General features: G+C 39.8%; 1 protein-coding gene across 1 annotated transcript in view; it reads right to left on the bottom strand.

The window, feature by feature from the left end:
• Nucleotides 1-14,763: 14,763 nt before the first annotated feature.
• KLF6 (Kruppel like factor 6) overlaps nt 14,764-23,082 on the bottom strand; it is a 9,040-nt gene continuing 721 nt past the window's right edge. The window contains exons 2-4 of the mRNA XM_009278642.1: nt 19,887-20,460; nt 18,045-18,168; nt 14,764-17,617 (exon numbers count right to left, since the gene is read on the bottom strand). Coding sequence (XP_009276917.1) covers nt 17,566-17,617; nt 18,045-18,168; nt 19,887-20,460 — 750 coding nt within the window. The 3' untranslated portion in view covers nt 14,764-17,565. The remainder of the gene's footprint in view (nt 17,618-18,044; nt 18,169-19,886; nt 20,461-23,082) is intronic.

The raw sequence follows: 23,082 nt of genomic DNA, 5'->3' as shown, positions 1-23,082 counted from the left end.
GCTTGCAAACTATACGCCTATATCTTTTACCGAGGCACTGATTTCCACAGTATAGTCCTTTGTTGTAAATATATGGTCCGCTATCTTTATTCCTAGAAATAAGTTGTTTCATTTGGTGTATTAAAATGCATATCCGAGAAAGGGAACTTCTCCCTTCATCAATCTGTTCTTATTATTTACTATTCTTTCCAATGTTGTCCCGTTCATATATTTTTCAGCAACAGCTTTATATTTACTCCCAGATCATCAATTGAAACGTTAAACAGCACTGGACATACTACAGACACCTGTCAAACATGACTAGAGCATTCAATTATGATTCCCCATAGATTACTATTATTTGAGACCTGCCAGTTAATTAGTGGTTAACTCATTTAAAGCATGATTTATTTTAAATTAGAGTATCTTATGGAAGTCAAAGTATATATCCATGGGCCAAAATTACCATTGAATATCAGATAGGAACAATCATACTAAAGACTAATAATGATGAGCTTATAAATATGTATAGCCATGTTATTATTATTTTGGAGCATTTCATTCTGCTGCTGTGAGAGAAATCAGTTCCCCGCTTTGCTTCCAGATGATTGACAGTTCAAGGGTCATACATTGGCCTGTTTCTCTTCCTAAAGGAGGAAATCTAATTTTAGTCTGAAAGAGACTTAAAAAATCCTAGAGCAAGAGGTCATCCAGCTTTATTAACTGCTCTTTGGGCTAAAATCTTTGATGGAGAACTATGAATTTGGAGCTGTAAAAAAAGATTCTTGTAAAATGTTGATGCCTACCCAGATAACATGCTAGATCTTAAGAGCACCACGAGTCACATAAAAAAAAAAGTGCACTGGTTTTATCAGAGTCCTTCAGGCAGCAGGAGGAAGGGGAGGGATCTTGAGCATTTGTTCTTGTGAACACGCAACATGTGGCACCAGAAATACTTCTTTTGTTTCCCTCCTTTAAGTACTGGAGGCAAGGAGGGGATTCCTGGAGACTGAATGCCCTTGAAGATTTAAAAAAATCTTCAAGTGTAAGAAGTCAGCAATCAACCCCCACAGAAACAAAATGAAGCCAAACAAAAGCATAATGAATGTATAGGCAGAACCTGACATTTCACTGCTATAAGTAGATTTTGTATTTTTATTGTCACAGTGAAGAAACCAGCAATATACATCATCCCAGAGTAACGGACATGTACATAAGCATGTACAAAGCTTACTGGAGTTATTGGAAGGATTACCGTTGGCTTCAGATGGATTAGGCTACTTCTGCGTGATCTGTAATATTTCATTGACCTGTACCTCTTACACAGAAGTTCACAGTCTGACATCCTGCAGAAACCAAGCCATTGAATTGCACCTGAGTTCCTGACCTAGTTAACATGTTAATCTGAGTTTAGATTCTAAAAGAAAACTAAAATCTTCCATGAGTATCTTTCCCTATTTTCAGGAGCCTGGTGGTTAAAATATTCTCTTAAAATAGGGGAGGCTTAAATTCAAATCTTATCTTTTTCTGATTTCAGAAATAGAGATTTAAGGGTTAAACAAGCATTGAGAAAATAACTCTGCAGCCTAGTGTGATAAAATTCCAGTCTCTCTTTCAATTAGTATTTTCTTAATTTATATAGAATGGAGCAATTCCAGCTGGAAACTGAATTTCAGCACCATTTCAGAATACTCCAAGGAGAGCAATTGCTTTTCTGAACCGTGGAAAATGTTGGTAAAATTTCTTGCCCCAAAGTGGGTTTCAAAGATATATGAACATGGATCTCTCACATACCAAGAGAGTATCACTTCTGCTGTTTGCAAAAAAAAGATGAAGCTGACAGATGAAACTAATTCCAAGAGTAATTTGTAGCTGCAAGTCCGAAATGGGAGAAGGTGTTTTCCTCTAACCCCGTATTCGTTTAACAACCTTTGATGGCAGAGCAGAAGTCTGAACATTTCTTTGTCATTTCCTACTGTTTAATACTTCAGACAAAGCACTGGCTTCTTTGAACCCGATTTTTAGGTGTCTTGTTCTGCTCATAAATTATATAGAGAGCTCTGATTTCACTAGGGAGAAGGCCACCTGAAAAATGTTCCAAACCTTTTTAGACTTTATCATTTTTTCTCCTTTAGCCTATTTCACCTTAACAATAACTTTAAAAAGATCACAGACTGAGATTCAAATGTAGTATAAATTGATGCATCTACTGAGCTACCCTGGTTCGCATTAGCTGAAAATAGAACTCCAGTCTGGAAGCGACAGTCCAGCATCATATAATCAGATGACATTGTAGGAAAATACTATGAACTAAAGCACAGCCTTATAAATACTGTGTGAATTAAGTCTGTAAAGTAAATTAACCTATAAAATTAATAAAGTGTGGTTTGGTGTTGGGGCTTTTTTAATGAGAATTAGATTCTCAGCAGGTAGTTGAACTGTCATGTTTGGAGATGTGCTGATTTAAACAAGGAGAAGATGTAACTGAGATTATTTTAAAAATTATTCTCCTTTCTTAGCTGTTGCATCTTGAGGTGGAAATGCAGAATAAGCAGAACTCTCACTGAAAGGAATAAAAATCAGTAGAGGTTGAAGAAGATTCTTCACGTATTTTCAAGAGATTTTACTGACCATCTTTACCTTGTGTTTTCACATTCTTAAGGGAAATTAAGAGATATACTTTTGTGATACTTATGATAGAGTTTAGAAACATGTTCTTTTACTCTTGCCTAAATTTCAACCTTTAAAGTTGACAATATGTTGCAAGTCCACCTCTGGGACGAAAAAATGTAATTTCCTAAGGGTGAGTTTGTCAATGGCAGGGCCAACTCAGCAAAAGCTGAGTCACTTTTATCAAATGAGTCTGGCATCAGGTTAAGGAAAAATAACATGCGGAGGCAGAAAGGTATGCAGTGTATATTTTTACTCACCCATACACTAATCACCCATTGTCTTAAATCCTGCCTACAGTCAGCTGACTCATTTGACCCACCAGTAAAAATAAAATATTGTGAAACAACTAAGGTGCCACATGGTGACTCATTTAATATCTTCAGCAACCTGAATTCTCCAGCAGGAATTTTTTTGCTTTTTTGTTTAAGTCAATATTAATCTTCCTATTTATTTTAAATCTACTTTTCTTGTAAAAGTCAATGACAGCGAGCTATGTAGCTTAAAATGCAATGTATATATACGTATATGTACATACAGATGTAGATATACATTCAGGCAGACAGATAGTCCTTACAACATTGACTATCCAAGAGTGAGATTTCTGAGGAAAATGTGTTAGGAGTGAGTGTAAGGAAGGACCTGAACATCTACAGAGCTGTGTGTTGGAGTTTTAGGTAGACTAAACTTTAGGACTGACTTCAGAGTGGAATCCAAACCCTGGCTTATGAAAATATGTTGCCTGTATCACGTATAGGCAGACTTAGGACCTTCATACTGAAACCCAAACCAGTGATCTACAGTTGGCATCCTCAGCTGGTGGCTGCTCAAAAGCAGCCGGCACTGCCCTGCTGCCCGTTCTGCCCTAACTCCTTCCCAGGTGGGTGCCTGGCAGTGGGGGCGAGCCTGAGCCTGAGCCTCCCAGGGCTGGTGGTCTGAGCACAGAGCTCCTGGGTGTGGGAAGTGCACCTCCTACTCCTCAAAGAACGCCCAAATTTGTATTTGTAGGCAGTTTAGTCTCTGTGTGAGCGATATGCTCTGAGACTGCTGTAGTGATGGCACATTGCAGAGGATCTGGGTGGACTAACATTTAGATCAACACTAAGCTCCCAGATATTTTTCAAGTATAACTCTTTGGCAGCTATGTCTTCCCCAGAAAGCAATACAAGTCTGTTTATTATATGTGTGGCCCAAGTTCAACCTTTGAATTGACGAAGATGGCAGATGTTACACAGGCAGGCGGGATCACATCCTACTATCGTGTCAGTTTTACACGGTTCTGACTCCACTGACTTTGATGGAGATATCCCAAATTTAAACTGGCATAAGGGCAAAGAGCCCATAATATTTCTAAGGAGCTGATGTCCTTAGACACTCAGTTGTATGCTTGTCTGACGTATTATTCACATATGTGTTCTAATGGTTAGATTTAATACTGAAGTTCTAGCTTTAGTTTAGAAAATATATGTCTGTCCCTGCTTTAGTCTATAGGTCTAGCAGCTGTGACTCACAAAATATTTTTGTTTGCCAGAAATATAGGTTTCTGTGTGCAGCTATTTCTCATAACAATGCAAAAAAGAAATCTGGGTCACTTCAGTCATTTGCTTCCATTAATAGTTAAGTGTGAGTTATTGCTATTGAATGTATTCTAAAAACATGGATTTTAATTTTTTCTGCATCTCACAAGTAAATAAAAAAAGATTACTTAGTCAAAATAGTTAAGAAATCCTTTATTAACCAAAATTTAATTTTGCCATGATTTTTTTGTGGAAACACACTGCTTCTGATTTTATGTTAATACAGCATTTTTACATAAAGCTCTTTCCCTAAAATATCTGCTTTAAAGAAAGTCATGGTTCCCTGTACTGCAAAAAGAGCAAGGGCAAGAAGGATTCTTTAATGTATTTCCAAGCTATTTCAAACCTAGTAAGTTGAAGAAAAGGGTTTATGACAAGAGTGAACTTTGAAATCTCGTTGCTCCTGCTGTTCCAGTTAGATTCCTTGCCACCTGCTTTTGCTGAACCAGCATTTCTAGAAAGCTGGACCAGATTCAGCACAGTGGGGGCACAGGTAGGCTAATTTAATTCCCTCATTCCTTAGCAGGTCTGACTGTTTGACATTCTTTGTTTTCAAGCCTTAACAACAAATATACACCCTTTGTGCAATTCTTTCTTAAGCTGTGGCCTGTCATTAGGAATCCACAGCAAAGAAGTTGGGACTGACAAAATCACCAGGAAACGCTGATGTAATAGTGATGCAGATGATGATATACTATGTTACAGTAATGTTAATCTGGAAAAACACATACGTATCTGCCAGAGTGGGAAATGTCCACCCGCTGTAGCTGTGAAAGCAAATGCAGGTGAAGCGATGGGGGAGCGGGGCAGTGGGTTCAGGTGAGCCATCCCCCACTGCCATGGCCACAGGGACAGCTGCTGAGCCTGCAGCGGCACCCCTCCATGCCCAAAGCTTGTCCTCCTGTCAACTGCTCCCACACAGGAGCACGACCACCAACAAATGCTGTTTTCAGGGACACCACTACCCCAATCTTCCCTGTGCTGAAGATGAGGAGGGAGCCACCTTCCACACTGTGCCTCTACCTTCATATCCCACAGGACCCCCATTTCCACAACATTCCTACATGGCAAAGGGGAGATAAGGAAGGACTTCCCCATGTAGATAGTAGGACTATCTATTTAATACAGTGTTAATTTATTGTTGTTGCTGGGTGTGTCTGTGTCCCATTTCCTTTTTTTTTTTTTTTTTTTTGGGGTTTCCTTGTTCCCATTCCCCCCCCCCCCCCAATGAGATTTTATTTAAAGCAAAATTATTTTACCAAAGTAAGAACTTAAGTCTTGGTTAATATTTTACTAGTTGCACATCTTGAAATAATAAACAGACATCATTTCCATTTGAAGAAGTGGCAGACTGGAAAAGGTGAAAGATAGCAGGGCAAAACCCTGAGGACAGACTTTTCCTACTCTTCCTTTCTGACGAATTAAGAAAGGAGAAGGGAGGAAGAAAGCTGACTAGAGAAAAAATATACATATACTCTGCATTTAAATATTGAATTTAGAAGTAAACAATATCATGTTTAAAAGTATTATTTGTCACTTTTTATGATCCCTCTTCTCTTCCTTCCTCCAACACTCCCTCCCCCATGTCAGCTCAATCTCTGTGTGTGTGTAATAATAGATATCCCAGCAAGGTACCATCTTTGTTAGCGTGGTTCTGAAGCTCTTCTAAGCTCTCGTTTTCAGTGGAAAACTCTGCAGCTTTATGATACGATAGCTTTCAATATCATTCCCCTAAATGATTCACATAATGATTGTGGCTACTTGCAGGCAAAAAAAAGTCATCCATTATGCCCTCAGGAATTGCACGACAAATCCTACTGACTCTAAACACACATGTCACTCTGTATTCCATACACTGTTTGACTCACTCACATTTTGGACTCACTTCTGAGCAGTGATTCAGCTAAGTCCTGCCCAGCTTTCCATGCTGATAACATAGGAAAAAATGAGAAAGCAGCAACATTAGACTCATTGTATTCTCTCAAAGCCAAGAAAAAGCCTCACTGTTTTCCTGTTGTGGTTTTGTTGACACTTCCTTGTTGTGTCCATAGTATTGGAATATGCTCATTATTCACAGCCTTGATGACTGGTTTTAAACACACTTTCTTCAAAAGTGAATGAAGTGATAGTGAAATTTTCGGCACATGCAACTCTTTCCCAGGGTGCTGAGTTTATTGTTCTTATTCTTGAGAGGTTCCTGTAGACCGAAGCCAGAGGTGAATGCACACTGGTTATATGCTCACGGAAAATGAGACACGGGAAAATAGCATTTGCTTGGCAGGAAGATCATCCTGAAGGATGACGGGACCACCAGAGCTGCCCTCCATTCCTAGGGACAGAAGCCCCCACGTTCAACAGCTGGGAGGGAGCCAGTGTCCCTCACCGCTGCTGAAATCGCATCCGAGTAACTTCTCGGCATAAAAAGATTTGCCCCTTTGAAACTGAACAACCTCTGGTGGCCTTTTATTGTCTCAAACCCATCCACCTTGAACATGATTACTTAATTATATCCCAAACTGGGCAGACTCAAATCTCATTTATGACATGATCCTTTTGGTGTATAATAGTCTTAACAAGCCTTAATTTTCCACTCTGTCTTCCTGTCATAGTTACTTACCACTGCTAAGAATAATGAGATAAAAATGTTAGGTGGAACAGCAGAAAGGAAAAAAAAAGTCAGTTCAGAGCAATGCTCGTGTGGACTTCCCAGAGAGGAATACTTAATTACATTCCTTAGGCACTTCTAAAGATTCAGCTCCTTTTCTGGACTTTGGGCGAAGAGAGACCACGTTGTCAGATTTTGGGGGTGTTTTTGCTTTAATAGCTTTTTTCCAGACATTGTCAGCCTGAAAGATATGGCTCATACGTTCTGGCCCATGAAATCAAGGAAACTCTACTGATTTACTCTAGCAAAGGATTTTATTTGCATACACTTGCCTCAGCATGACCAATTCACACCATTTTATAGTATGACCTTGAGTATCTATTGCCTTTTTTATTTTTTAGTTTCTTAACTTTAATTTTTAAAACAGAAGTTTCTAACTGTCATTGTAAAGAATATAATGAAAACGTGTTCTGAATGCACCCTGCTGGATCCAAAATACAGAATTTAAATTAAAAAAACCAAACAGTGTCATATTACCATTATTTTAATTTTCAGACTTTTAAGGCAATCTTGCACTTAGTAATTTTTTTAATTTTTAAGACCTGGTTTCTAACTTGTGGAAGCTTGGATCTATGATTCATTGAATACAACCATCAACAACTTCAATGTTGACATGCTTAGGTTACTCATATTCCCACAAAGTGTTAAATTCAAAAGAACTCTGAAAGTTGGCTTTATTTTTTGCTTTTAATGGTTTTTTATTTTTTGCATCTGTTTCACTAGCACGGACTGTTTGATTTTGTTCAGTGTTGTCAGCTGGTTTCATCTTACACCCTAGTTTAAGGCCGATATATTGTTATCAGTCCCACAGATGACTCTTGAAGGACACTGTTTTATTGAAATGTAACAGCATATAGAAAATAAAAATCCTAGACAAGAAAATCTGTTTCCATTTATGCGCGCGTGTGTGTGCATATGTATATAAATTGTAACAAAAAATATGAAGAATCTTGGGCTCCTTATAGTCTGTCATTATTTTTCCTTTGTTAATGCCTTCATATTAAGAACTTAATTTTAGCCTTAAAATGTAAGCTCATACTTACATGTCATGGTTTGAAAGGACACAGTAAAGCGTATGGGGGATCAGGGGGTTACTGCCTCTTCCTTTTCTGGTAAGGGACACCTAGGCAGGCACAAAGCTGAGGGTCTCTCACCAAACACTGAAAAAAGCCAAGTGCTACAGTATGAAGGATGAAGATTTTGCCTCTCAGCACCTTTGCTCTGATTTGTGTTTTCAAACACCAATATCACAAAGAGCTACATCCTTCCTGAAACTTGACCCACTCTCCCCACTTAAGTTTATCACCTTCAGGGTCCTGGTGCACCCCAGACCTTGGCTGCACAGCCCCAGGAGGCATGAAGACATCTCCTTTTGGGGCTCCACATCTCTCATCAGGGATGGCCCCTGTCCTGTGTGGTGCTCAGAAGGAGTCCTGTACAGTTTTTGGTGTCTCAGAGGACAGGAGGTGAGGGTCAGAAGGCTGTTTGCATGGACCTTATTTCAGAATTGAGGCTTAAATCTCCTTTGCATTAAACTATCTGCATACACAAATATTTGCCTGAGCAGACTTTGGGTGCTACCCTTTGTGCCAAAAGGAGCTGTATCCCACAGCTCTTTATTCTTTTATGAATCTTCTCTCTCCAGACCAAACACATTAGTCTTTTAGGACATCATCATTATCCCAAGATACTTAATGTCTAATGAAAAAGATATTGTTTAATATTGAATTACACAGTTACATTTGTTTGGTGAATAGCAGTTTTATCCTCTCAGACAGATATTCAAACTGTAGTGCCTAATCTGCTTGGATAAACGAAAGAATACACACTTTTTTCTTTTTTTTTTTTTTTTTTAAGTTGTCCATTATAGTTAAGATAAATAATGTTCTGTCACAGAACACGGAGACCAGAGTCTGGGTAGGTCCCATCTGCGGAAGTGCTGGAAACCTTATTACAGAAATCTCCCTTAGTCAGCTTCTTTGTTGCGTGTTACCACATAATTTTTACCTACAGGCATCCAGGCTGGTTTTGCCCTGTGAAGCATCTGTGGTCTGGACTTTGGGGATGGAAATTAGAAGAAGCTACAGAGGACTTCACAGGCGCTGTGTAAACACCGCATCCCTTTGTCTCTTTGCTGCCCTTTCCTTCGCTAGTGGAGCAGTGGCTGGCTGGCAGCACACGTATAGCGGGAAGCACAGCACTATAGATTTCACCTGCAGTGCCTTGTTATACAGATCCACTGTGGCGTTCAATGCCTCTCTCTTCTGCTTGATTAAAGATAATAAGGGACAAGTCACTGACAACCCTCTGAGGCAGGGTGGTTTCTGGAGATAACTAGGGGATGGATTGGTATCATAATATTTATATTTAGGATTTGATTAGTTTTTGCTTTATAATTCTAGCGATATTTTTAGTTCAGCTTAGTGAGCATTTGAGCAACCCTCTCTCCAGTGACCAGTCTAATACCTCCAAAACCCCACAAGGGGCTGTTGGGACACTAAAGACCATCAATCCTTATGAATAATGCATCTATTTCCTACTGAGGCTTAAATCCCATTAATACTATAACATTATTACATCTCTTATTTACTCTTTTCTATCTGTGGGTTTAAAGATTAATTCTTAACATTTTTTTCAAATTAAGAAGAAATCTCAGTAGGTCCAAAGCATTTCACATAGAATATACCAAAGTTATTGCCAGAAGAAGGTTGTTAGAAATAGAAAACAAAATCATGATATGATAAGAAATATCCCAATCATGTGAGACAGGGATGGGCGTTACAAGGTCCCACCTAAAAATGTTCACTGAAATGCATTGAAACCCGGTGTTCTGCATGATGATTTCTCATCCTGGTGTCCAGAGTGGGTCCATCTGTGACAGGCAGACGGGACTGAATGGAATTATGGTAAAATATCAGCAGCCTTATCTGTCTGAGCAGGAAAAGGAAAACCACTGAGATCATCAGAACCGTTTGCAAAACTACTTTCTCTCTCTTTGGATGCAGGTAATTCCAAATGTGCCGTGGTCTAATTAGGCAGAACCTGGATGGAAGAGCCTCTCTCCCTGTAGGTTCACCACTGTAAGATCTCAGCCTCCTCTGCATGTCTGACTACTACTGCTAATACTTCTACTGCTGATGAATAATTAATTACAGTGAGGATCTATTAAAATCCAGTTGCCCTCAATGTCCTCTTCATAGTTAACAAAAACAAATAAAGGAAAACCCAGAAGACTGAGTAACTTGCCTAGCGAAGCTTGGAAATGAACAATAGTCTTTGACTATCACTGCATGTTCAAAGATAAATCTTATAAATGAAATAACATACAGTAAGGTGAAGTACATAAAATTCAGAAAAATACAGCTTTGCATGCATAACTAGATTTTTGATATATTCAGTATCAAATCCAAGAGGTAGCATGTTACAGGAAAAATATATTACTGTATCCAGTGCAGATCTGCTGCCTTCCTGAATTATTACCAAGGTGTTCGTTATGTTACAGAATTCAGCAAATACATTGCCTTCCCCAGCCCCGTTAGATAATTTGCCTTTGTCCAGAACTGACCACACACTCTGCTTCTGAAATGCACAGAGGCAATAAAAGAATATGGAAGTTTAGCAAGTGAGGCACTGAGGGACTAATATTCAGCAACGCTAATTCCAGCTAAATTTATATTGTATTGAAAGAAAGTGCTGTTAAAGAACAGCTTGGCTTACATCAAGACATGTGGTTACCAGATTACTTTCTATCTCCGCTCAAAAACATTTAGAGAATTTCTCATTAAAATTATTTAAAGTGAAACAAGTCAAATAAATCTACTTAAGCGTGTTGTTGCATTGCCTCATTTGTGCTGAAAAAATGTGGCTTGTTTTTTACATTCTATTTTAACTGTACATATGAGGCTTTACTCGCCCATTAACAAAATACATCACCTCCCAATTGCTTTCTATACCTCCTTAAATGTTAAACATAAACACATATACCATCTGTTTCCTATCATGACACCAATCCAAAATGGCTGCACTAGACACCTCCGCATAATAGATCATCTTAAAACACCTTAGTGGTTTTGCTTTATGGAGTTATTTTTCCTGTGACAAATTATAAACCTATATTTCAAGAACACGACCAATCTGTAACCGCAATTGCAAATTCTGGATAGTTTCTCTTTATTTTAACAAAATGTGCTGGCTTGTATCTGATGCAGCAGTTTTTTTAAAGCCATAGGCCACCTTTGTTGCTATGGTATCCTACAAATCCAGTTAATTTCTTCAGTTAATAATTTCTCAGCTAATAATTTGTGAAGCATTCAGATTGAAAACATTACAGTTCAATATAGTCACTGCTATAACTCACAAAATTATTATGTAGCTGTTGTGTAACTGAAACTGCAGAACAAATTACAAGGTTTATCATCAGTCTGCAATCAAAAATAAATTTCAGAAAAAAAGCACATTTCTGTTAAAAAAAAACCAGTTTTGCAATGCTTGCACTTGTAAACTCCAGCTATCAAATGTTCAATGGGAAATGGACAAAATATAGTCATAAATGTCATTGAATGAAAATTTGGTTCTGAATGGATTTCAAATGTACTTCCTCCTCAGGTTCAGCGCTATGAAAAAATGACTGTGTCTGGAGCAAGTTGAATTCAGTGAGGAATTTCTCCTTGACTTAAATGAGCTTTTGACCAAGGCCTCACAATATTAATGCATGAACCTGCAAACCCTTATTTCCCAGGGTAGCTCCAATGTATCCTAGACTGATTAAACCCCTGTAGACCTATGTGCAAAAGCAATACTCCGTCTGCTCATTCTCCCTTATATGTAAGAGCTCAAATGGTTATGAGACGGTATTGCTACAGGTTTGATCAAAAATAAATGCCATATATCTAGGGACCATGAATAAGGGATGAAACAGCCAGTGTAGATGTAAAAGAGCTAAAGGGAAAAAAATAAAGATACTATTGCCTTGGACTGTATAATCTCAGCAGAGTTTCTTGCCATGTCAGAGGCTTTATTTCAGAAGTACCTGTTAATGCCTCTTGGCTGCACGATCCCATGGGATGAAGGAAAAGCCGGCAGACTTCTGTGGGGGTACGAGCTGCTCGGTAACCTCTTGTCACCAGAAATAAAGAACTGGAGTATTGGTGTTGTTGCCCACTCTATAAACCAGTGCTACCTGAGGAAACAAAGCTGGAAAAGCTTGAGAAAGAAGTATTGCAGAGGTTTCCTATCATCCGAGCCATTTTGTCTCCAAGGAATTTTTGAAAAATGGAGGAACAGGGAGGAAATACAGGTCCTTTTACGCTTTAAAAGGCAGAGGGGAAACCTTCTTTACCTGTCCCCCACCTGCTCTTACGCAGTTAGAGCTCCCCTTACTGTTTCAGTCTACCTTAACTCCTCTCTCCAGACAAGGCTAAGGAGACCTCCAATGGATGGACCATGGAGCTTTCCTCTTATTAAAGGTTGTCTCTCCCTGTCGTGTGAATGTGTAAGATCATGTACTCCTTTGGTGCTGCATAAATAACACTCAGCTACTTTTTGAAACAATCACCATAGTGTTTTTCCTTCTCCTTGTTTGTAATTTTCCTGCTGCTATTTGTGCGATTTACAGAGGTTGTTTTTATTCCTCAGAGCTTTCAGTGCAATTAAAGAAAATAAAGAGCAGATGCCCAAGTAGTTGAGAAGAATGGAAGAGCTAAAAGACGGACACAAAGGCAGAGGTACCATGAACAACTCCTAAAGAGGAAAGAATAAAATACAGCTTGTCTTCAGCATGCTCTAACAGGCACAATTCTAGATTCAGTTTGTGACAAATCGTAATATGGTTTAGGGGGGAGAGAGACAAGTAGCTTCTAAACAATATGAACATCCAATTTAAAAAAATAGCAATCACTTGTCTATTGTGAACTTCAAAGTTATGCTGTATTTATAATACACAGTTGTTCAAGTTGGTAAACTGTGATACACCCTACTTGCACTGACCACTTGTATGCCAGGATTTTTCACACCCAAGAGGAAAAAAAAAAACAACACCCAAACAAGTTCTGTTTTGGGATTTTGACTGTTTCATCTTGACCTTTGCATGCACATACGTGTGCCTAAGTGCACAAACATGCCATATCTAACCTTTGCAGCAAGAAGCTAACATGTTGACTTGCAGGCTCTGTCCTCGTTTTCACCTTGGTAACCTCAGTTGAAGTTGTTGGAACTTGCTGAGGCTACTAATCCGGGTCCATACCTAAGCCATCTGACTTCTTCACCCTCAAATTCACATCCCTTCCCATCTACTCTGCATTTCAAAATATGGAATTAAGCAAGCCTGCAGTAGATTTGCATGTTGAAATGGCCTAACCCTGAAACGGCTATTGCTTTCTGCTTTGTAGTTTCCTCGTTGCCCAATAGCTCTGTCACTAGCCTTTTTTTTCCTGAACACTGCTGTTTTTTCAGTGCAATCTCTCTGAGAAAAAAAAGGGGGTGGGATCTCAATAACATCCTTAATAATGGAGTTATCAGGCCTTTTTCTTTTAGAAGGTACAGTAAGACATAGCCCTAGATGACACACACTCAATAAACAGGCAAAAATTTGCCAATCCTTTTTCTGTATTACACACCCATTGAACATTTTGGGTGGAGAACCTCCAAGGTCAAGCTCAGTTCTTTAAAAATATTTCCATTTCTATGTTGTATACAGATGAGGAGGCAAAATGTCACAATCTGTAAACCTCGGTAGCCTTTTCTATTTCTACTGCAACTGTAACTAAGTTTCCCAGAAGACATCTGTGTTTCATTGTGTGAGATATTGTACCAGTGGTAAAATTCAATATATCCCTCTCATTGCAAATCACGAATTTGCTTAAGTTGCCATTTCTTCTTTGCCTATACGGAGGCGTATTATCTACTTACTAGCGCACTGCAGGGCTAACTGAGGTAGGTGACAAGGGTCCCTCCTCCACACGACTTCTGTCTCAATCTGTATTTATTGATTCAGTTCTTTTCTGCATCATTTTTAGACCATTTCTCATCTAAAGCTATGAAACGTTCAATTACTGTGAACTGAATTCACATGTTCAAAGTCAGTTTCTCAGCATATAACTTTGCGATTTCTGCCAATGGTTTTACTCCATGCTTAAGGGATTTTTAACAGCAGCATGAGTGAAGCAGAAGCCACAAGGCAACATTAAACAAGTTCTGCATGTGTCCCAAGCCAGCGTACATGCCAGGCATGCTTTGAAGAGCCATTGCTCTGAAAAAATGCAGTTCAGAGAGGCTTGTGTTTAGCTGGTTGAAGGTCACCACCAGCATGTGGGTCAGGTCAGCCCTACAGCACTCAGACCTGTGCATCTGGGGCAGGCAGATCTCACGTGGTTCCTTCCCTGCATTCCTTCCCACAACTGCACCTTCAAGGTTTCAGGCTTGCTTCCCCATCGACCGGGCAGTTCAAAGGCCCACACTCTGCAGTAAAAGTTAAGGACAGGTGCCTCTAGTCCAGCCCTCACCTTTCCGTTTTTTTCCTTCACTTTAAATGCCCACTGAATCTCCTTTCCCACATGCAGAACTTGTCCTATGTGCATTTACCTCTCCAGAACAAACGATTTGGAATAAAGGTGCGGTCTTGCAGTAACAATCGCATTAACTATTTATTCTGCTAAGACAAAAGATGAGTCAACAACAGCTTTTCAGATATGGAAGAACTTTTAGTTTCTACTGCCAAAATTATTCTCCCATCAGGGCTTGTCTTCCACAAAGTGACCTGACCCAAAGGTGTTTGTACCTGCAACCAGGTGACTCAAGGCAAAGCGTCGACATAGTATTTGACATAGTTTGGCATGTAGGACATCAGAGAGAAGAAAGATGAAACCAGACACGTGATGCTGATAAGAATTTCTTTTTATGTTATTCCAATAAAAAATACATTCATACAGAAATATAACAATCTTGCAAAAAACAATTTCAAATAAAATCTTGTAAAACAAAATTTTTACAAAAATCTTACAAAGAGATTCTTTAGATAACAGGGTGCTTCAAAAACAAAAAAAGAAATTTCACTAATAGAAACTTTTTCTTCTTAAATTTCAAGCAAAAATGTTTTATTTTTTTTTATTTTTCAGCTTGATTGAGGCTCAGTTATCACCTGAACAAAATGTACTTGCTTATTAAGAAAATTACAGGCATTTGACATATGGCACGCCCCCAGCCCCACCCCATCCACACAAGTCTAATGGTATTTCACAATTGAGACAAGCCAGTGCAAGTTTAATTTTTTTTGTTTGGGGTTGGGTTTTTTTTGTTTATTTTTGCTTTTGTTTACTTTCTTGTTTATAAGAATTATGGCTAAGCCAAGGACAATGCAAACAAGGAGTTAAAAACACAACAAAACCCAACCCTAAATAGAAATCCATTTTCTGGGAAATTTTGTTTGTTTTGGGGAAGAAAAAAAAAGTGCATTTTCAGGCAATTAAACCAAAAAAATGAAATGAGAATGATTTAAGCCTGTGTGTTCCTTAGAACCAGATCACTTGCATATACTTTTTTTTTAAAACCACTTATCTACATACATTTCCAGGAAGATATACCAAAATATTCGCATAGTAAGCAAGACCAATAATAAATAGAAAAAGAAACAGGTCACATGTTTCATTGCATCAACTGTAGTGAGCTGGTTTAAAAAAAAAATAAATACTGCTTTTGGACAGACTATTTCTACTCTAGGAAAAAACAGTCTTTATTTTAGCTGAACTATGTAAAATTAGAGCTCAATCACCACAACGACTAGCTCACTCACAGGTCCTCCAGTAAGCTGGAAGGCCAAAACCCAAGTGTACTTCATCTGCACACAGCTAATATTCTTTTAGCATGCCAATATTCGGTTCATATCATTCTTAAATGGCCACAGATACGCTATTCCAGACAACCTAATAACTACAAAACACAGTCAGCAGTCTGAGAAGGACTGAATGCCAACAAAGCCTTTAGCATACCATTAAGCTAAAGGTAAAGCCTCTAAAAATGCTAGATTTTAGTTAACTGTATCTTTCATTTCTTTGTCTCCTTAATGACCGTATTGCGGGAGGGGAGAGGAAATATTTTGATGGGCTGTGGCATTTTCTAGCTATGTGTTCTAATTTTTTTTCCTTTTAAAAAAAATATTTATATATTATCTATATATATACACACATACACAGACTGTACACACAAATATACATACACAATTATTTTTCTGCCCACTTTTAAAAAAAAAGTAATATAGTTTCTTTCTGTATGACCAACAGATAGCTAGATATATAGATGTGAAACTTGTGCCTTTTAAGCAAATACATCTTTTAATACTTCTGTATCTTTAATATGTATGAAAACTCGACATATTAAGTACAGTTGGGGTGTGTATATACACAGTTGTTGTGCAAGGTCAATATAAAAAAAGTCTCAAGGTGGCAGAACTGGTCAGGTATTCAATTGGCGTATGCATTATACTGTAACACAGTCAAATTGTCTAAGTTAAACAAATACTGTACTGACATGAATGACTTTTCTCTATATTTGTCTTTGTGAAGGAGGACCCTGGAAGTAACCTTTTTTTCCCCTCATATTATACATTTAATACAGTACAATGCCAGGTGAAAAGAGAGCCTTAATAAAGCATGCATCACCCATACCCCTGTATAAGACCCCCTACAAGAGAAGGTCACTTGCATAAGGCACCATTATTAAGGTCAACAGTGCATTAACAGCTAGAAAACCAGAAGTTAGTCCTCAAGGCATAAATAAGAGAAAAATTAGCTGCATGAGAAAAATCAGTTTCTAACCAATAGTGGTTTTATCCACCCAACAGAAAAAATTATTCTTGTTCCATACATTATGTAACATTAGACCAATTGTATTTTAGCTGCTCTTAACTGGAATCAAAACTGCAGTCCTGATTAAAGAATGGAAAAGCATATAGTTCCCCAGAACCATGCAATAACCTTTGTATTATAATGAAAAGTTATAGTTGTGTTACATTTGTAAATACACAGCTTATACAATGGATTACAAATGAGCTCTGTAGCAAGTAAAACAAGCTACTTGACACATTGCACGTTTAATAGCTGCACCAGACACCTAAAGCTCCTCTCACACAGGAACGGGGAGGTCCCCCATCTCCATTCTGGCATCCTGACTCTTTTTATTCCCCCCTTTCCCCTCTCCGTTTTCCCTCTAAAAAGGTGCAGACACCCCTCCCCCCACCCCTTGGAAATGATTGGTGGTCGTCCCATCTCACGAGATATTCCTCACATACAAGACATTCAGACTATTTTTTTTCTCTTACAGTTATAAAACAACCACAAGAAAAAAAATGTGCCTCAGCATACAGTCATCAAGAGATCCTCATCGCATACAGTCGCCCAATCATTAACATTCTCAGTGCACATGCTCACGGCAAAGGCTTAGGAGCCACTCAGAAGGTTAGATACCAGTGTATGAGTCCAGGAAACCCCAAACATCACGCACCGCGGTTGCTATGCCGTTTCTTACATGACTTATTAGCCCTCAAAAGACCTTCAAGGAAGTGAGGTCCTGGAGGCAACTGGGTAGGGTGCAAAATGGCATGCTTTGGCTGGAACACGCATCCCTCCGCTCAAGGCTCTTCAACCTTGACGCCTCTTAGCCCGCAGGATTCACCTCTTGACCCATTCAGAGGTGTCTCTTCATGTGAAGGGCCAGGTGGTCAGACCTGGAAAAACACCTGCAAGACAAGAGTCAGGTTGCGCATTAGCCCATGGTTGCTGGCACGCACGACGTGATACGCGCGGGTGAGGCACCCCCCCCTTGCTCTGCTGCTCCAAAACACGGCTGGTGGAGGAGGGATTTGGCATTCCCTGGACACACAGGAGCACTCGAGGTGCCTGTGGGCACCCAGGAGCTCTGCAGATGGGTGGTAACACTAGGGACTTCTCAATGCTCATCTGCAAAATCAGGCTACAAACCACATCCCAAAGATTAGTAAAGCGGAAGGGTTTTTTTTTTCCCAGTCTAAATACACAATAATCCCTTAAAAATACCAGACGCAGTTGTGTTCCCAAATGATTCCTTCACAAGTGAAAAGCAGCCAAGACTCACTTTCAACAAGCATTAAAAATAACTATTTAAAAAGGTGCACTTCAGTCACATACCTGTCACAGTGACTACATTTAAAAGGCTTGGCACCAGTGTGCTTTCTGAAGTGTCTGGTTAATTCATCACTTCTTGCGAAACGCCACTCACACCCTTCCCATGAACATCTGTAAGGCTTTTCCCCTACAAAGAAAGCAGATTACACGTTAGTCATGACTTCATTCAAAGAAGGATAGGTGCTATCCCATTCATTTTCTATGTAAACCTCCTCCACCCCCCAAAGACAGCCAATTTTATTTAACCTATCTGAATGCTTCAGAACACGTCGGCAAAGAAGGCTTGCAAAATTCATCCACATGATTCCTACTTAACTATTTTGCTGCAACAGCACATCAAATAATCTCATTCTTATTAAAAAAAAAAAAAGCGATTAAACAGGCTCACAGGAAACAAAGAAATCCAACCTTCTACCATTCCTGTTCATCTGTAATGGCAGGCTTACTCCCAAACAGGCATCATTCACCTCATAAAGGTGATTAAAGACAGCACAGCTAGGCTCCAAAATGCAATTAGGCTACTGTATTGCATCAAAGTCTTCTGTCACTCACTCATCTGCATAACATGCAACCTCCTTTCTGCTGAGCCACACATTCTTGGAAAAGCCTGCACGCCACTTTGAACACTGCTATTTCAGCATTCAAGAAATACCACTTCCATTCACAGGAACGTTCTCAGCCAGACAGCACCAGGACAACAGTTCTGCAATACTTCTGAGGCCGGCAGCTATTTATGTCTGCTCAACCACCACGGTTTCAGTGGAAGTTGTTCTTTCCTCTTGAAATAATCTTGTTTTATCTGACTTCTGCATGACAATGGGAGCATCCGAGCTTACTCAGACTTCCCATAAAAGCCACAAAATGCTGAGCTCATGAGTCAAAATAGGACCTTTTCCTTGAATGCTCTTTCCACATCTTGGGGGAAAAAACAAACAACAACATGTAGGTCTTTGGATTGGTACACCAAGAACGCCAGGCCAATTCCTCACGTTAAGCGATGACTATTGAGCCAAGGCGCAGCTCTACGTATCTAATTGCTGTCATAAAGAGATGTCAAATAATAATGCTTGAACAAGCAAATCAGCACGCTACTTCAACCATAAAATATTTATAACAGCCCTGAAGTGTCTATCTTCCTCACTTTCTTTCCCAATAACACCAAGGATTGTTATTTTTAGTTCAGGTTCCATAACAATAAAATGCTGTTGCTCAGTATGTTGGGATGAAATTATACAGTAAATCATATATTTGTAAGTCCAATTAGGCAGATACGTTAGAAGGACTACAACACACTGTGGCTTTCCAAGATTTTTGCCGATAATGATGGCACACAAAACTGTTAAATGGTTTACAACTATAGCTATGCTTTATATAACCAAGGCCTTGGGATGTCTGATTGAATAGACCCGATGTAGACTGACCCACGAAAACAAGCTCTGACAGTATTTAGTGATCTGACCGACTTTTGGATATGACGTTCCGTTTTTCGCAAGAAAGTCTCAGCTTTAGAAATAAATGTCAACAAAGGTCTAGCATCTATTTTGGCTAGACCCTTGCTCCTGAAGACCGCATGCTGCTGCAGCTTCCCAACGATTGCCTATTTAGACGAGCGGCTCCTATTTGCTATGACAGTGGACTAATCTACCACCAACTGTCTCAGGTTCAGCTCGCTTACGAAGAGAACGAGGAAGTGATGTCATCCATGCTGGTAAGCCTCTACTACTACTACATCATCTCTCCAAACCTGGGCTCCCACCCAGTGATTGTGTAACCCTGTGACACCACCACCGTCAGGGGTATTCCCTATGGTACTTGCCAACTCTTAATAAGCATACGGTTACTAACCTGTATGAGTGCGCTGATGTGCTTTCAGATGTGAACTTTTGGTGTAAACTTTCCTGCAACCGTTAAAATGACACCTGTGAACACGCCTTCTGCCATCTGGCGAGGTGTCACCATTGGCGGGTGTACCTTTTTCTGCAGTCTTTCCAGCGGTACCGGTACGAATTTTCCCTGGTGAATGCAACTCACCCGGCGTACAATTCCATAGCTGGGAAGAAGGCTCCTTGCTCAGCTCAGGAGACGAAGGGGGAGTGGAAGTGACAGACGAACTCAAGTTTCCTGAACTGGCTAAAACATCACTTATAGGGTCAGAGGTAAACTTTGTCGTGGGCGAGAGCTCCTCAGAGCTGTCTGAAGATTCGCTGCTCACGTCAGAATTCAAACTGTTGGTCTCTAAGTTCTGACTAGTAAGATTGTCCTCTTTTGGGACACACGTGCTCTTCAGTTCAGATTCCTCCTTTTTCTCACGTGCCAGAATAATTTTGGTCCAGAGATCCTCTTGGCTATCAAATTTGATTTCGGAGGCAGAAACATAACAGGGTTCACTTTGAAGATACCGTTCCAGCTCCAAACATGTCTAGGTGAAAGAGAAGGAAGAAAAAAAGAGAAAAGTTACAAGCTTGCTTAAAAATAAACCCAATTGTATTTTACACTTCAAAAAGCATGCAGGAGTGTAATACGTTCGATTTGAGGTTCCTAGGTTCAAAACAAATTAAAGGCTCCTCCAGCCGTAACTAGGTGACTGTTACGATGAAAAGAAATCAGTTTTCGAGACCTGGGCAGGAGTTCAAACGCACAGCTGAAGGTGCAAGTCAGCTTTGGTTTCCAAAATAGCATTCTAATGAGTCAGTCAAATTATCATCACTCTCATCATAAAATCTGTGTTTTCAGTAGGCTGACGTTGAAAAGGACCATAAAGAACAACAACAAATAATTACACTTCACTCTTGTGCCTTGTCTAATTTCAAGTTGTTTTATATCTCTCTCACACAAACATGAGGCTGAAAGAACCCAGCCGAACACAATGTGCTCTGACACGCAGTTAAAACCCAAACGCTGTGTCAGAAAACAAAGCCACATTTCAGCATGGCTGCGGAGCTGCGGGTCCGTCTTCTGGGGACATCAATGGAGCAGCAGACATCCTCCCATTTCCTGTGCATGAGAACGCAGCACACTCGACTTTCAAAGAATGTCATTTCCAAGCGTACTGGCATGCATGCCACATAACTCCAACTGCTCCCGTGCGTGTTTGGAGGAACACGGGGAACTTCAACAACAGGGGAGAGGGGAGGAAAAAGTTCCAGAACAGAAATGTCCTATTCTATAGGATGCAAAACGGGAAATTACTCTGAAGTCCTGCTAGGAGTCCCACAATGAACAAGAACTTTATCTACTGGCCAAGAGTGCAACTGTATGAGTCATCTCTTTCTTTCACGCAATGCCAAAGGAGACTTCCTTTTAAAACCCTGACCATCTGCCAAGAAAGTACTCTGTTCAAATATACATGCAACAGTACATGGACAACTTCCCCCCCAGCCGCATTCCCCTCTACTCCATGAAACGAAACAAAACAAAAAACAAAACCATCCTAAATGGGCGAAGCTGCGGTTTTCAATTTCAATTCACCCTGCTGACTTTCTAGCCATTTTCAGAGAACAAAAAAAAGGCTATGAACTGTTATGGCAACAAGCTGATGTTTTGGGATTATTCTTTCCAGTATAGGAAGTGATCCATATGGAAGCGTTACACAGAAAATGGGCACACCAAGTTTCCATACCAAACTCTACTTATTTTAGCAAGATCATCTCTTCCAAACCCGGTAGCAAAACCTGATCCCAAATGCCACACATTCCCCTCACACCCTTCCCATCCTGATCCCAAATGCCACACATTCCCCTCACAGGCCCTTCCCATCTGTCCAAGACCGGAGCTGCCATGGGAGCAGCCTCCTTTCTCCCCCAGCACCGCTCAAGTAAACTGGGTCACATGTTCTGGCCAGGCTGGGAGCGTGGGCAAAAATAGGGAAAAAAACCGAAAACCAAACAGCCCCGAAACCAAACCCACCGGTGCACACAATATTTATGCATTTGTCTATAATTAGGTGAGTGGTTTGCAATGCACGTTAAAAACAAAAAAGGTTTCGACAGGGACAACACAATACTGTATTGATTTTCCATGAAAACAGGTAAAAAAACATTTATTAAGATCTTGTTAAACTTTCATATTCCCAGCTAATTTAAATTCCTCATTAGGTAATTAGTAATGGGGACCAGAGTGAAGCTCTCTGCGAGTTTAAATGCCTCTGAAGGCTACTGGGAACGAGGGCTGGCCCTTCGCCAAAAACCCAAATGCCTGAAGGAAACTACTTAGCTCCATTTCAATCACGTAAACTCTACCCCAGCCAAACCCAGCACACCAAACCCCCTACAATAAGCAGGGACACCTTCAACTAGACCAGGTTGCTCAGAGCCCCATCCAACCTGACCTTGAACGTTTGCAGGGATGGGGCATCTACAACCTCTCTGGGCAATCTATTATCCTTTTACATCTTTTTTAACTCACTTTTCACAAGTATTAATGACTATGCATAACACAAACAAATGGAATATTCAACCTAAAATTTCTTTTTTGTTGATGAAGTTGGATAAGAAAGGATTAGAAAATATTTTCTGCTAAGAAAGTGTCTGTCATACCTCAGAATAGGGTAGTATAGTGATGTCCACTTAAAAAGTCAATAGTTATAAACTGGTACCATTTTTTTTTTTTCCTAAGAGACCTTTTACATAGAATTATAAATAGCTGTGGAAAGTAAAATGCCATGCAGCAGTAACTATGGGGATAAATGTTTACATTTAATAGTCAGTAATATATTTATGTTGCTGCATCAGGAGCATACATCTTATGGTTGTTGTTTTACTCCCCCAGGTCAAATATGCTGCAGATGTTCAAGACATGAAATGATACACAGCATTATATTGAACAAAACCAAATGCAACTATAACAGGAACTTAAAAATAATAATTAAAAAAACCCCAAAACACAGCAAGGGCAGAAAAGCAGCCCTTGGCCACGGCAGGGAGCGCGGGTGACAAGACCCAGCTGTGGAGTTTGGACCCGGTACAAGCGCAAAACTTTTGCCAGGACTCGGTGTGGAGCAGGCGGGAGCGGAGCGCCGGGCTCCGCGCCGCTGCGGGAGGGG

Source organism: Aptenodytes forsteri, unplaced genomic scaffold (assembly GCF_000699145.1).
Source record: "Aptenodytes forsteri isolate BGI_AS27 unplaced genomic scaffold, ASM69914v1 Scaffold257, whole genome shotgun sequence".
NCBI classification, from domain to species: Eukaryota; Metazoa; Chordata; class Aves; order Sphenisciformes; family Spheniscidae; genus Aptenodytes; species Aptenodytes forsteri.
Note: the sequence above shows the minus strand (reverse complement) of the source record. Positions and strands in the feature narration are given on the sequence as shown.